Below are 14,866 nucleotides of genomic sequence, written 5' to 3' on the forward strand. Positions count from 1 at the left end.
CTTGACAGAAAGGAAATTATACCAGCACTGCAGACTTCTTACTACACAGAATAGCAGGTGCTGAAGGGTTCAAGAAAGTCCAGACTCAGGTAAATGGGGCAGAAGGACCTAGAAAGGATGGATGAAGATGAAAGGAACAAAATGTAGTATGCAAGGAATTGAAGAATGCAGGGAATAGATAACAATAAGGAAGCTGCTAAAAGTGTATATTCAGATACACTAAAGGAAGAGTAGAGAAAATGTATAGATTATAAATGGCAACTCATAATGATTTACCTTGCTGTGACAAATAAGCAGAAATCACAACTGGAGTCACATTCACATTCTTATTTCTTTTTTGTAAGCATACAGAATTGCTTAAATCTGACCTATTGTGCAGCTTTCCTGATCCTCATGTTGACATGCAAAAGATGACTTTAAGCCTCATCTTAGCAATGAAACTAAGGAACTGAGTTTTACTCTACAAAGCAGAAAAAAATAGTTCACTCCATTTCTATTAAGCGAAACAACAGTGATGTATTTTTCCTTCTAGCTCTGATTTGCATTATGTCCTTCCAGTATTATTCTCAAAGAGGGCCAGGAGAAAAAAACACCTTAAAACTGGCTCCCCACAGAATGAATAAATACAACCAAATCACCAGCATGGAAAATAACAGTATGAGCCCTAGGTATCAAGTCTTACCCACAAATAGCTCATAGTGAATAATGCATATGGTTTAAAGTCAGTTAAAATAAGTGCCAGGTCACTTATCAGGCAGCAGTGAATTTGCAAGGCTTTGAAACAAAATTCTTCTTTTGATTCTCCCTCTCTGAGACACAAATAACTAAACTAAGATGCAGGTAAGTAAAGACTGGAGTGAAATGTGGTCAAGAGCTGACCAGTCTTTTAGACCGCAGTCCTTTAGTCTGATAGCAGAACAGACTGGTGGTGCTGAAAAGGAAATTGTGAAACATGAAAGAGTCAGCTTTGACTTTATGAAACAAGTTCTTGATATCATTGGGTCCTAAAGCACTACTATGCCTCAGAAACTGAAAGGATTTTTCTTGGCTGGAAAATTCATCAGAAAACCAACAGACTAAGAATCTATCAACATGGGCCAATTGCCTTTAGTCCACTTTAATTTCTGCTTTTGAGACATTATGTTTTTGGCTGCCATATTACCACATTTGCACCACCTAAAATTTTTACAGTGCATGTTCATACAGATGCTTCAGGGCTAGCCTCCCTTCAGATGAGTTCAGCTCCTCAGACTGCTGAACATTGTGCACATTTTCCAGCCTTGGATATGTACCAGGGTTCTCCAGGAAAGGCCATTAGGTTAAGGGCATTTGTAAAAAGAAGAAAAAAATTAATGAAAAACAGGCAGTATATAAAAATACATGGCCTTTCTCCACAGCATTATACCCTGCTTTTTATTTTACCCTCTCTGCTCAATGAGCCAAAGGTTTAAACAAGCACTAAGTTTCTGTATTGGAAGTGCAGCCAACTGATTATTCACAGGAGCTCTAAAGCTTTTCACTCCCTCCTTTCCAGGATGCAGGAGAAAGGTGTTTAAATTGCAACATAATTTATTTTCCCCTTGGTGTGCTTGTGCCTATCAAAATAAGTGTTGTTTGTATGGACACAGCTTAGACAATTATCATTATATTCAGTCCTTAATTTAACCCTATTATCAATATTTTTCCAAAATAGTGATCCAAAGACAGAAACTGTTACTAACGGTTGATGATATATATTCTAATATTGCAAGAGGAAAATCTATTTTTGTACCAAGACATGTCAGGAAACATGAAAATAATTATTCTTAAATAATAATTATATATATTAAAAAATATAGTATATTGAATATAATATCTATTATAATATATTATATTATAAATTATAATTATTCTAGGTAAGATTATTCTTCTATTTCTGTTTTTCCTCTTTAAAAAAAGGTGATTCATTTGCTGCTTAAAATTAAAAAATAAACTTTACAAAAAATGATGGGATTTTATATTTTGAGTGAGTTTTGTTCATGTTCTCACCAGAACTTCTTTAATTTTTATTTCTATTTGAGCACTAAAAGGAACTGGAAGTAAACTGTAGAAATTTGAAAGGTTACAGTATTAGGGTCTTATTTGAACTGTTGTGAGAAAAACAAACATTGCTTTGATTCTTAGCCGTTTATAAAGAACCTCAGCCTCACAGAGACATGCCTGAAAAAGTCTGCCCCTACAGAAATTATGCAAAGACCCTTGAAATAAAATCATTCAATAGGATTCATTCACATAAAAGTACAACATCATCTTCCAGGTGAGCAGCAGCCATCCATCTCCTGGTTTCTACAGAGGCATGATAAAACATATACAGCCTAATAAATAATCCATTCACAACACAGCCCTACTTAATAATTCAAATATCTAACATCCATATTAGTTCATAGTCAACAAGCAGATCTCAATCTTTTGTACATTTTCAGGGTTGGAAAACTTTGCAGAAAGCTTAAGGTAAATTATTTCTGTCAAGGTTGGTCCTTCCTTGCATTCAGTTGAACATTACTAGCTTAGCTAACTCTTCCTCCAGAACCCTTGCCAAGAAAATCTGAAAACACTGAACCAAGTCTTAGCTTTTCTTTGCTAAGTAAGAAGCATAAATTGCCCTAGAATCCCAAAAGTTTTTAAGAAATCTAGAAATGTGAGGGTTTTTTGCCCCGTAAGTTTTACCATCATAAAGATCAAGCATCACATTTGGTAATGCTTTTAAGACACCTAGTTGTATGCTTTTGTTTCCTCTTCTATTCCAGTGACTTAAGCAAGTAAACAATAGCAGCATTCCTTTGCTTTGATAATCAATTGCATGACATCTTCAGAAACAAAAAACCACTTTTACTTAGTCTTTTACTTTCTCTCATTTATGAAAAATGTACATTAATGGCTACCATTAAACAGTGTATATTGCTTTAAAACATGTTTTTGTGTCCTGTTTGTGAAGCCAACAAGCTTTCATATCACTTTAGAAAACTAAGTATTTACTTCATTAAATCATCTTAGCTTATAAATCAGTATTTGAATAATCAACACTGCTTCTACTTTAGTCTTATATATGTATTCTGTTTTTGTTAAAGCCTCATATTTATTTTTTGTAATCCATGACATCTATTCTTCTGAACAACAGTCTGGATATTTTTTTTTCTTTCGAGCTTCTGTATAGACACCAGACTGACATGACTGGTGTCCAAGAGCAAAAGATACCCAAAAAGCTGCTTTTAAACTAAACATTATATTCTATTAATTATTTCTTACCACAGATCATCTGCAAACAGACTCAAATACAGTTTAAATATACCATTTCACATCTGCATGGCCTACAACCTTAAATCCCTATAAAAATGATGTTTTCAAGAAGTCTTTGGATACATTGGCATGTAAAGTCTTCTGACTGTAAAGATCATAAGGAAAAAAACACCCAGAAGACTGTGATGAATGGTTTTGGCTTTTTCCTATGTCTTCAAGCTGTTGGAGGCCTAGTATTTCATGTCTGTCAGTATGGGAGGTTTCCTGGAAGGGTGGGCAGGAATTTACATAGACTGCTAGAAGAGTCTCACACGTGTTGGTGATCTGTTTGCTCTAAAGGAGATTGACTTCAATAAGCACCACACTGAAAATTGTGTGTTAGTCTCTTCTGTGAAGAACTAGGAATAACATAGACACCTAGGCTGGAATTTACTCTTCTGTGCCTATTTTTATTGCATAAAGCAGAAATTCTCATTTTGAGCCACAACTAAAAAAAAAAAAGCAAACCAAAACACTACAAAAAAAGGGCAGCTTTTAGTAAAACTGAGTCATATTTACAAAACCACCAGTCTCTCACCTACATCTATACATTTCATCCTCATTTAAAGCACAGAAGCAGAGTGCATACACAGAAATAGCTAAGAGTTAATAGCTGTTTTTAAAAATAATTCTGGATGTCCATATGAAAGAGATTTAACTTCATACTAAACCTAGTTTAATTCACATCTCATAAGAAGCAAGAAGTGAAAAGACAAAAGAACACCCCTATATTTAAAAAATTGCCTACTGCAATACATAAATTCCATTTGCCATAAAAAGTACGTATCTCTCTTGTATTTTCTTGTTTCTGTAAAAGGGAGCATTTTTTTTTTATCAAGACTCAAAATGCAGTTCTGCTCAAATATACTGCTATTTAATTAGCACTTAATATGCAATCACATTTTAACATGGATTGATGTTATTGTATGTTAGAGGATAATCAAAATATGCTTGCTCAGTCTTCTTGCATCATGTAATTCTGTTGTCATCCACACAGATTATAAATTCTTGTCATGGTAAATAGGTGATAGGCTGGAACTACTAAATGAACCATTAATAAGGTATAAAATTTTCTAGGGACATGTTCTGAGGTTTCAGATTAAAAAGATAGCCGTGGATCCTATTACAAACCTTAATAATGTTCAAGAAATGGTCTGATGTTGCCAGGTGGGACTAACTTAATTGACAATATTTTGCTTAAATGCCTTCAGTTAGACTCTGAAAGTATTTGAAAAATTATAATGATTTTTTCAGCATTTCACAGACTCTAACTCAATTTTAATCCAGGAATTTGAATCCAAATCCAGCTAAACCTCTGATTATATCAAAACACTTATTTAAGCACAATCTTCCATTAACTTGGAGTGTCAATGACAACAGAAATATTAAAAGTAGTAATTCTAAACAACTTTGGTCATAGAAGTACCAGGAAGAAAAAAACAGTCCTCCTTCTGCAGCAAAATGCATGGAAAGTAAACATTTAGGTTTTAAATTTTTATTAAGCCTTTATTATAACTTTTATTTTCCTTTTTATTTTCAGCATGCCAGTTGTGTTGTCATCTTTATTTTGGACTTTCAAACCACTGAGTTTTACCATCCAGACTGCCCTCTCCAAAACAGCACATGGAATATGAATTGTTTGGGTTCAATCATATACAATTGGCAGTGCTGGATTACTACCACTTTTCTTAACACATTCCCATTCATAGCAAGTTGGCATAAAACAGCATCATGAGCAACACTCTACCATATCTACTATTTTTGTATGTTTTATAAAGCCCAAAACTATCCTAGATAATCTGTGCTAGCACAGGGCAGGGGTTTTTCCCCCACAAACAACACATTGTTGGTTCTTACTGATTTCTTTGTAATCTCTTAAATACCTAAATATAGCAGATTTTTTCTTAATAGAGTTAAACACATTGGCCCTACAAAACATTTCAGCTGCTTTGGGAGAATGTGGGCATTTGTCATTGATTTTTCATAAATATGGGGCAGCTCACATGACAAATGAAGACAATGCATTGGAGAGCAGAGTACAGCATCTTTCTTTCAGCTAGTCAAACTTAAAAGAATAGTCATATCTTCTGATAGACATCTTCTTTATGAAGAATATTCCATCAACAGTAAAATATTCTCAGTCATTTTATAAGTAATGCATGAGCCTTTAGTACCAGGGACTCATCAGGGAGCAAGAGACAGGCAGTCTGCTTAGCCACATATGTGAGGTGGTATTTGTGATACTCTTATGTTATTTGTGATGTCAGAACTGAATGAAAAGGAAATACATAACATCATGCTTTTGGCAGTGGAAACTATGTCATCTGTAACATAGATAACTTAACCATGCTTAGTCAGCAGCCAAATGCTCACCCAGCCACTTGCCAATCACCCTACTGAACAGAACAAAGCTAGAAAACAGGGAGAAAAAAATCTCACAGGTTAAAACACCAAAAGAGAGGTTGCTTAATAGATACCATTATAGACAAGAGACTCTACTTGGGACAAATCAAAATAATTCTTACCAATTAAAATAGATACAAACAGTGAGAAACTTCTGTCCCTTCCTTTTCTTGCTACCTTGCTGAAAGACAAGCTTCCTGACCAGATTCTTCTTTCTCCCTCACAAAATGATGTTATGAACCTGTCAATTTGTGCTACCACTTTTTGACAACCAGGGTGATTATTGTAATAGGGTTTGGGTCACTGCCTTAGCCATGGCATCCTCAAGTGCAGAGGCCTTCCTTCTCTGCTGTGATGGAGCTGAAAAAGGCTCAGTAGTCTCAGTGCTAAGGAACTGATGGATCTGATTGGGGTAGGCAAAGCATGCCTCTGTCAAATGCTGTACCAATTCAGTGGGATTGCATGTGTGTTCTGCCATAAAATCCCAGGCCTTGGAAGGTGGTAACTGCCCTAGGCATCTGCCAAAATCCTCCCATGCACCCTGCTGCCCAGGGACTGACCACATCAGGTCACATTTCTCTGTCAACCTGCCAATAAATTGCACACTCTTGCACTTGGATGCAATCGAGTTCCACCTATCCAGCAATGTCAGATAATAGGACCAAATAGCTTACAGTGATAATGCACTGTCAATATTTTAGAAAGTGTGAATTTAAATGCCAAAACCATTATTAATACTGGTTTTTGAAGGGGGGAGGCAGGCAGACAGAAAAAATTTCACCATAGTATGTATTCTGAAAACTCTGTCATCCTATGCTAAATTACTTTTATTAGACACATAGAAAGAACAGACTTGCCCTTCATAATGGATTGACAGCAGAGAATCCAACCATACCTTCACTGCTAAGCATTCAAACTTTCAGAAGAGATCATTTTACTGACACTTCAAATTCATAGTTCTGCAACAGCCCATATAGCAACATTAATGGAGGCTGTAAAGCATCAGAAAGCCTACAGAAGTAAAGCAGTACCTAGTCCTTTACAAAGGACTGTACTGAAAAACAGCATGTGCACTAATATAACCCTTCCTTCATGAAGTTCCTCATACTTTTACACAAACCATTGAGTGTAGGAGTTTGAGAACAGATCGTGAAAGAGCATTTTAATTTCCAACTATTTATCTAAAAATTTCTTCAATGGCCTCAGAGCATCTCTTAAAAGTGGTTATTTCATTTGTTTTTCATCTGCTTTGCATTACCCATGCAGATGCTGAATAGTCAGTTACGTGCCTTTTCTTGATGTATGATCTCAGGGGATATATAGGACATTCATCAATCTTGCAAGATTCTCACAAAATCTAATTGATGCTTATTAAGTAATATAAAACCCAGTGGCCTGCATAAACATGAATAGACACATGAGGCTGAGCATCTTCCTACATAATTTCTTCACATCAAAACTAATTTCAGCTAAAAGAGCTATCACCTGAACTCCTTTAAGAGTACAGTTAAATTTTAACATAATTTTTGCCTTTGCTTATGCCAATTCTATTCCTTCTTTTTTTTTTACAAAAAGCCATGACCAAGCTTTGCCTTCTTTCCCTTTCATTACCAGTCCCTTTTAAAATTTATCATCATCATTTCCTAGTTTAATAAATTTTCTCACTAATTCTTTGCTACATTTCAACACCATTGATTTCAGAATATATGCCATTCTGCCTCAGGCAGGATTGTAGCTTCATCTATTGTACTGCCTTAATTCCAGCTTCCCTCCAGATTCAGAGAGAGGAATTCTCTTCTCACTAAAATAACAGACTCCCACTTCCAGTAGTAAAGGAGACTCAACTTCAGATTAAACAGAAATGAAATTTATTTCCCAGCTCTCTTCCTGATGGCATGAATTTAGTTAAGCTAAGCTGCTTCTGTCTACTTTGATAAATAGCAATATTGAGGATGTAGCAGGAAGAGAACTATTTAGCCAGGTGTTCCTTTGGAAAGGCTTCCTCTTTACAATGAGTCAGAACAGAGTATGGGGTTGATAAAATGTGGCTGATAATAAACCTGTGGGTAAACTAAAGGCTTTGTTTATCTCATTATAGAAAAAAAAAAAAAGAAAAAGAAAAAGAAAAATCTTGATTTCACATTCACTCCCACTTCCCTCAATTAAAAGAATGTTCTTAAAAGGCTCTTAGTTTTCTGCTTAGCTGGGTACTTGAATAAAAAAGACTAAATAGCACATCAAAGTAACGTTAATGTGTGCCTTGGTTCCTGTTTGTATATAGATGACCAAATTCATAGCACTGCAGTTCCACTGCAACTTACTTATTCACCAGTTTGCTAATTTTCCATTTTTTAAAATCACTTAATTAGGACAATTCAAAGAAAACTTCTTTTCTTTTAGTTCTGCAAGCACATAAGAACATGTGCAAGCCCTATAATACTTCTTATTTCAACCAGCTGTTGTGCACAATCCAGACTATGCAAAGCAATAACCAGCCTGTTTTACAGAACCCACTCAGCTCTAAAAAGGAGTCTCCCATACTCAATTAACAGCATGAAGGAAGGGTATGTGAAAATCCACCTGAAAAATAAATAGTGATTTCCAAAGAAATTCCATTATTCCATTGAATAGGTAAGAATTTCTGACATAAAGCTCAGAACTACGATGTTGGACAAATTATAAGACAAACAACTGAAATTTATGGACCAGTGTTATGTTTGGTAAGGGCTCAAAGTCAAAATTTAAAGCTTAAACATTCCACATATCCAAGGAGTGGGGGATCAAGTGGTCTAACAGGAAACCAAGGTTTGTGACTTAACGTAGGAGGTTTAATTTATTTGGTTTTCTGTATGGTCAGCATCAAGAGGGTGCGCCAAAATCAGTGAACAATGAGACACTGCTACAGTGACAATACACTAAGAAAGCACAGCACTACCCATTTACTAAAATTTGATCAAGGATGCTGTCACAGAGGCTAATTTTATTATATTCAGTTTCTTCTATTCACTGAAAACCCATATGTAAAACATGTCACTCCCAAAGCCTTCCATTATTCATTTCAATTGATGCAGACTGATGCGCTTGAACCTGTGCACACTCTGGAGCACACCGTTTTCACAACAGCCTTACTCTTTGTTTCATCTTAGCACTGACAACTCTCCAGATGTGCTATATCTTATATTCACAACCTTCTAGAGATACTCTAGAACCTCAGCTTCAAATAGATAGGGAGTAAAGACTGCGACAAAAAGTTGATGAGAGTGACTTAACGCGTTCAGTTTACTCCTTAGGCCAGAGTAGGTATCTGACTTGTAGGCATCAGAACTGTGGTTTTGAGGAGCAAAAGACAATACCATAGCATGGAGTAAAAGGAGAGGATCCCAGTCAAAACAACCTCAGAGGCAAAGACTTTAGGGAAAGAATGGGACAAAAAAGAAGTCTGATAAGATCAGATGACAACGGAAGCCAAGTAGGCATGGAAACAACTGACAAAGGCCTTGAAGGAATTAATTTAAACATTCCTTCAAGGAATGTTAAAATTACCAATAAAGAAACAGAGAGGAAAAAAAAAGGATTAAAGCAAATATTATCAGTCTAACACAGAAGACAGAAAATATTCATCCTCATCATTTGAGCAATGTTTGTCAAGACAGAAAAATGGACAAAGACATTGCAGAAATCAAGGTGAAAGTCAAAGAAGCCTCAAAATAAGAAATATCACAAAAATGGAATTGTGGATAATGTGATAGAACTGAAATTCACATCTCAATGAATACCTATGAAGATAAATTCTAGTAGAGCAAAGCAAACATTCTCTTTTTGATAAAAACAGCCTTTTTCTGTCCAACACACATCTGCACTGTTATTCTGGTGATAAAAAACACACATACATACTCATTTAGCCATCACCAAGTTTGATGATTTAAAAACCAAACCAGCCTGTAAAATATCAGTGCCCCAGCTTTCAACAGCGAAGATCACAGTAAAGTGTACAACTGAGAATGCAAAGCTGTAATCATAAGACTGGAAAAAAGTTTCAGTAATCAAAAATACTTGATGATTGGAGCTTCAAATTATGAGGGGTCAGCCTTAGTGACATAAAATTTTGTCACATGTCACAGATCACATGCTGGAACCAGAATTCTTCACTCCCTACTTCAGATCTAAAAATCTGTCCATGAAACATTCCTCTAGAATGTGCAAAAGCACAAAAACAGTAATGTCATATATCCTTATAAAAGAGTCAGTAATTAACATTTAGTTCAGCAAAAGCTATCACTACTAATCAAGCTGGCAAACATCTTCATATCTCCTTCCTGAGAATCTGCTCTACCATCTTGCCACTTCTTTTCATTCCCTAGACAATTAAATATGGAAATTATTTAATTTGGTAGCCCAAGCTACAGTTCTGAAATCAAAGGCCTGCCTACAGGACGAGAGGGAGAGGAGGGGCAGAGAAAGCACACTCAGAGCCTTACCTTCCAATTAACAGGAACTCCCCAAGCACTCCCAGGCGCCGCATGGCAATGAGGATCCCCCTGACTGTCATTCCCTCGCAGAAGCAAACCACCACTCTAGCCTTGGGTAGCCTCTCTCGCAGCTTGCGGAGCAGGCGATCAAAGCTCTTTTCGCCAGCATTGCTGTAGATCTTGTCAGAGTGAGCAATGCAGAGACCCTCTTGGGCAGCCAACTCTTTGAAGGCTTCCATTCCACTTTCCCCGTAATTTCCTGTTTTTAAAAAAAAAAAATATATATCATGTATTTAACCAATTGAACTGTGTTGGGAACATGATAGTTCCGCCCCACCTAAAATCAAGCAGCATTAGTAGAAGTAAGAAAAAAAGAGAGATCCATTAAAGTGAACATCTCAGAGTTCAGTGGAACAACAGGATATCCATGAATCAGTAGGTCTTAACAGAGCTGGAGACTACAAGTTTCTTTTCTTACACTGAGTTAACAACATAAAAGGGATATTAAACAAGGAATGGATAGGTAGAAAAGGAGACAGATCAGACAGTAAGAGTGAAGTTTTATTAACATTTCTATGGCAAAACCCACAGCTGAGCTAGTTTAGTAACAGAAAGAGAAAAAAGTGATTTCATTCCAAGCTATCAGTATCACAGTCAATCCATGTTCACAAAAGTGAATGAAAAATGAATGCAACTTTAAAGCACATTGATCTGGTACCATTTTCAAAGTCACACTAATTTGATCAAGCAGTGTTCATGGCAGCTAGAATTTAAGCTTGATGATGTCTCTCTTAGAATAGGAGACTTTATAACTGAAAGAACTTCAGAAATAACCCTTTCCAAGACAAATATTTGAATTGCATGGTCCAAACTATACATAAAAACTAATTCTCAAATTCACTTATATTTATACATTCAACAAGTCAAAACAACAGTTTTGTAAAACTCAGACAGCCTTCTGCTATGAAAACCGGTGAGACTCCAGGTTTTCTTTGAGTATTTTATGCCTGACATGAGCATAGGACTTACGATGAACATCGATCATGTAAGAGAAACAGATGGATTAAAAAAAAAACATATCTATTAACAGTAAAAAGACATGGCCCAAAAAGACAATCATTAATTTGATGCTATCCATATCCACAATGTTTCCTTAATTCATTGAGGGAGTAAAATCAGATATGTTGATCACTTCTAGACCCAGACTTCTTCAAGCAAAGGAGTGTTTGAAGAGGTCCCACTTCCCTGTTTCCAACAACTGTTTGAAGCAGAAAATTGCAAAGACAAAGACTTCCAAATCAGCCTAAATTTCTTCACAAAAAAAAATAAAATAATTAAAGCTCCTGAAAAGTATAGCCATCAGAAATAAAATGCAACAAGAGACAGTTCTGGCACTCTGTATAAACCCAGATGAAATAAATGCATTTTTCCAAAACCATCTATCATTTGCCACAGATCAACACTATGCAGTCATTGTCACACTAAGTTGCAGACAAGCCTGACAGGTCTAGTGTCAAACACAAAGGTGAAGTTCCCCAGCCCTTTGCACTGAACTGCCCTAGTTTCTCATAAATTTGAGGCACAGCAGAATGGCCTCTTTTCTAGTCTGTGACTCAACATCATATTCAGCAATCAGGTCAATTCTGCTTTTTTTCTTTCTCTGAGCCAGACATGCTCCAGGGCAGCAGTCCTTCATGGCCATGGGAAGGAGAGGAAGATCTGTGCCTGGTGGGAACTCACTGCCAAGCAGCCCACTCTGTAGGCTCGGGACTGCAGCCCCATCTCACTGCCCTGTACTTGGGGAAACACTGTGGCCTTGCCTTACACTGAGAATGACACAGGTGGAGGCATTTCCAGGTATTTATAGGCCAGGACCTGCAGTCACCAAGGGACTTGTTCCAAGGCAGTACAGTTTGAGCTGTACTGCTTTGATGACTTGCCTCAGGTCCCAGACTGAGGTAGGACAACCTCACCCCTAACTTGCCATTAGCAAGAACTTTATGATTCAGAAGGTTATATTTCCTTTAATTTCACGTGGAACTTTGTTCAACAGAGACTACTTTGAAACTGGTAGGATTATTCTTAAAGTCTTACCTAAGGAGACACAGGAGACTAAACTGAATCCTATTAGATGTTTAGGCAATGCATATTAAATATATATATATATATATATATAGGTTTCTTACCCAAAATTTAAGGAAGGGTTTTGTCATACATCGGTACAGGACTAATTCTGCTGTAGTTCAAGTTAATGATTGCAAGAAATGAAAAACTAAGTCCATTTGGAATGATTTTTCTCTGCTTTAATTTTGATAACTATTATCTCATAGTCAAACCCATACTAACAGTGCAACAGCCTACCAAAACATATGCTAAGAGAAAGATTGGGGTCTATAAATTCAGTGTGACAGAGAGTCTAGAAGGAAAAAAAGCTAATTAAGATCATGAACAACATGAACACAAGATGGAATAGGCAAAAAAAAAAAGGCAGAAAATCTGCAGCTCAAAATGAAAGATTTCCAGTACTTATATGAAAGTAGCATAACAGCTGTCCAGTAGCAGCACAAAGATTTCTGATGTTTGACTGGAGCTTGCTCAGCTCACAAGAGCATTATGTAAAGTAGTTTTCTGCAACAGCCAGAGATGAGGCTTGGTGACCCAGGAGGTTCTCATAAAATCTGTTTGCAATGCTCCCAGAGCAAGACAACACGCTGCACATCTTTCCCCTCCAGGGAAAAGGATCAGGGAGAAAAAAAACCGTGTGACATACATTACATAGGTTGTTCAGTGCACTCAGCTACCAAGGTATGGATAATGTAAGGGCATATATGGAATAGAAAACAACAATTAATTCTGTGCAATAGCCAAGAACACAGCCATCTGTACCAGCTTGGTGGGTACATCCATTTCAAGCCACACTCAGACAACAGCTGAGAGGGGAGATATGTAATGAAAGAAATCTCTGTGTGATTGTAGTCACTGAAGAGTTACATCAAGGCCCCAGGCTAAGACCTTTTTTCCTTTGAAGGAGCCATTGAATAAAAGATCTAATCTTATCTGAAACTGCCTTTTGCTACCAGGATCAGCTGTGAAAGGCAAAATAATTATTATTGTGATTTTCTTTCTGACCTCTACCCATAACTAGGTGAGCCAGTAACATGCTTTGAGCTCCACACACAGTACCTTGCCGATTTTCAACTTTTTTTTAAGGTCTGTTCAACTTGTACCCTATTCAAAGAGCCACGTATTTTCCTTATATGCTTCATTCAGAGTCTGTACAGCAGTATAAAGGTAAACTCTAAACCTATCATGACTGCAATTTTACCAAGAGCATTTTCATAACACTTTTCTCTGTGTCAAAGGAAGCTTTGCTTCACCATGGAGAAAATTCTAGATAAGGCCATTTCTAAGAGGGATCTGCATATCTAAAGATGCTACTGAGAGTTACATATAGTGGTAATTATTCTCACTCATTGCATTCCATGCATTAAATATCTTAACAAAAACATTAAGATGCTGCATTAAAAATCAGAGATCTTATCTTGATGAACAGAAGACATACAAAAGAAGAAACTAACAAAAATTCAGCCTCATAAATTGCTCCTGTGAGCCAGTAGGTATTACATTTGTGCCACAGCTACATTGAAACTAGCACTGTTTGGTTATATTAACACTTTAGTAGTGTGGGGAGCAGAACCCTTGAGCTCTATCTAAAAGGTTTATGTTCTTTTTTTTTATTACAGCTGTTTGGCAAATTTGTCCCCATTCCCTTTATCAAGAGAACCATTTGTTTTTCATTTATGAAATGGAGCAGAAACAGCTCAGCAGTGAGGCAGTTATGAGAATCCTGGAGATTGTTTTCTTAAGGGATACATAGAATGTCTGTGTGGATCTTCCCAAGCCATATAACAGTGTGTTGTGTTTTGAGGAGGGTTAAAAACAAAACAGTCTGTCCCACATAATCTCTATCTTTGAATTAAATCAGCCATTGATTTATTTGTTCAATAACATAAGGAAATATGAATCATTCATATTTGAGCTGAACAGAATATTTCCTTGAAATATAGGCTAATCACTGTTTTTAAAAAATACCCATAAAGACCATAATGCTGAAGAGAAAGACTGAGACTGTTCTTTCTTGCTCTGCTTTCAACATCAATAGGAAATACCAACTACTTTTTTAAGACCATTTAGAGAAATACCTACAAAACCCACAGCAGAGAACTCTGCCTGGAAGAATGTTCCAACACACTTAAAATGACAAAAGGAAGGAAGCAAGAGTTACTTCAGCCATCTGAGCCATGGGTGATCTCTTCAGGTGAGGTCACCTGTTGCTCAGGTTTATTTGCTGCATTTATTCCTCTAAATCACAGCAACCACAACTTGGATCAAAAGTGAACTCGCAAAACCTCCCATATACCCTGCAAGAACATAAAAAAAGGTAATGCAGCAAATAAGGCAACCACAAACTCCAGTTTCATTGCAGGGTACTACAGAGGCAAGAAAGTTCCCCTTTTCAAATTAACAAGTGAGAAACTATTCTTGTCCTCTCCTCTCCCAATGTTATGGTCTGTTTTTTCACTTCTCCCAAGCTTGTAAATACACTGCTGGAGGTATGCAGTCTGTTTCCTTGTTCAGTATTGATTCACTGCAAGGCCTCTGTTTTATCCACCTAATTA

At 36.6% G+C, this 14,866-nt stretch overlaps 1 protein-coding gene across 4 annotated transcripts in view; it reads right to left on the reverse strand.

Annotated features, from left to right (window-relative positions):
* The window catches only part of GRM1 (glutamate metabotropic receptor 1), a 184,999-nt gene that overhangs the window by 138,714 nt on the left and 31,419 nt on the right, over positions 1-14,866 (reverse strand). For all 4 annotated transcript variants that reach the window (XM_015623083.2, XM_015623086.2, XM_015623088.2 and 1 more), the window contains exon 3: positions 10,197-10,446. In XM_015623083.2, coding sequence (XP_015478569.1) covers positions 10,197-10,446 — 250 coding nt within the window. The remainder of the gene's footprint in view (positions 1-10,196; positions 10,447-14,866) is intronic.

Source organism: Parus major, chromosome 3, assembly GCF_001522545.3.
Source record: "Parus major isolate Abel chromosome 3, Parus_major1.1, whole genome shotgun sequence".
Taxonomy (NCBI): Eukaryota; Metazoa; Chordata; class Aves; order Passeriformes; family Paridae; genus Parus; species Parus major.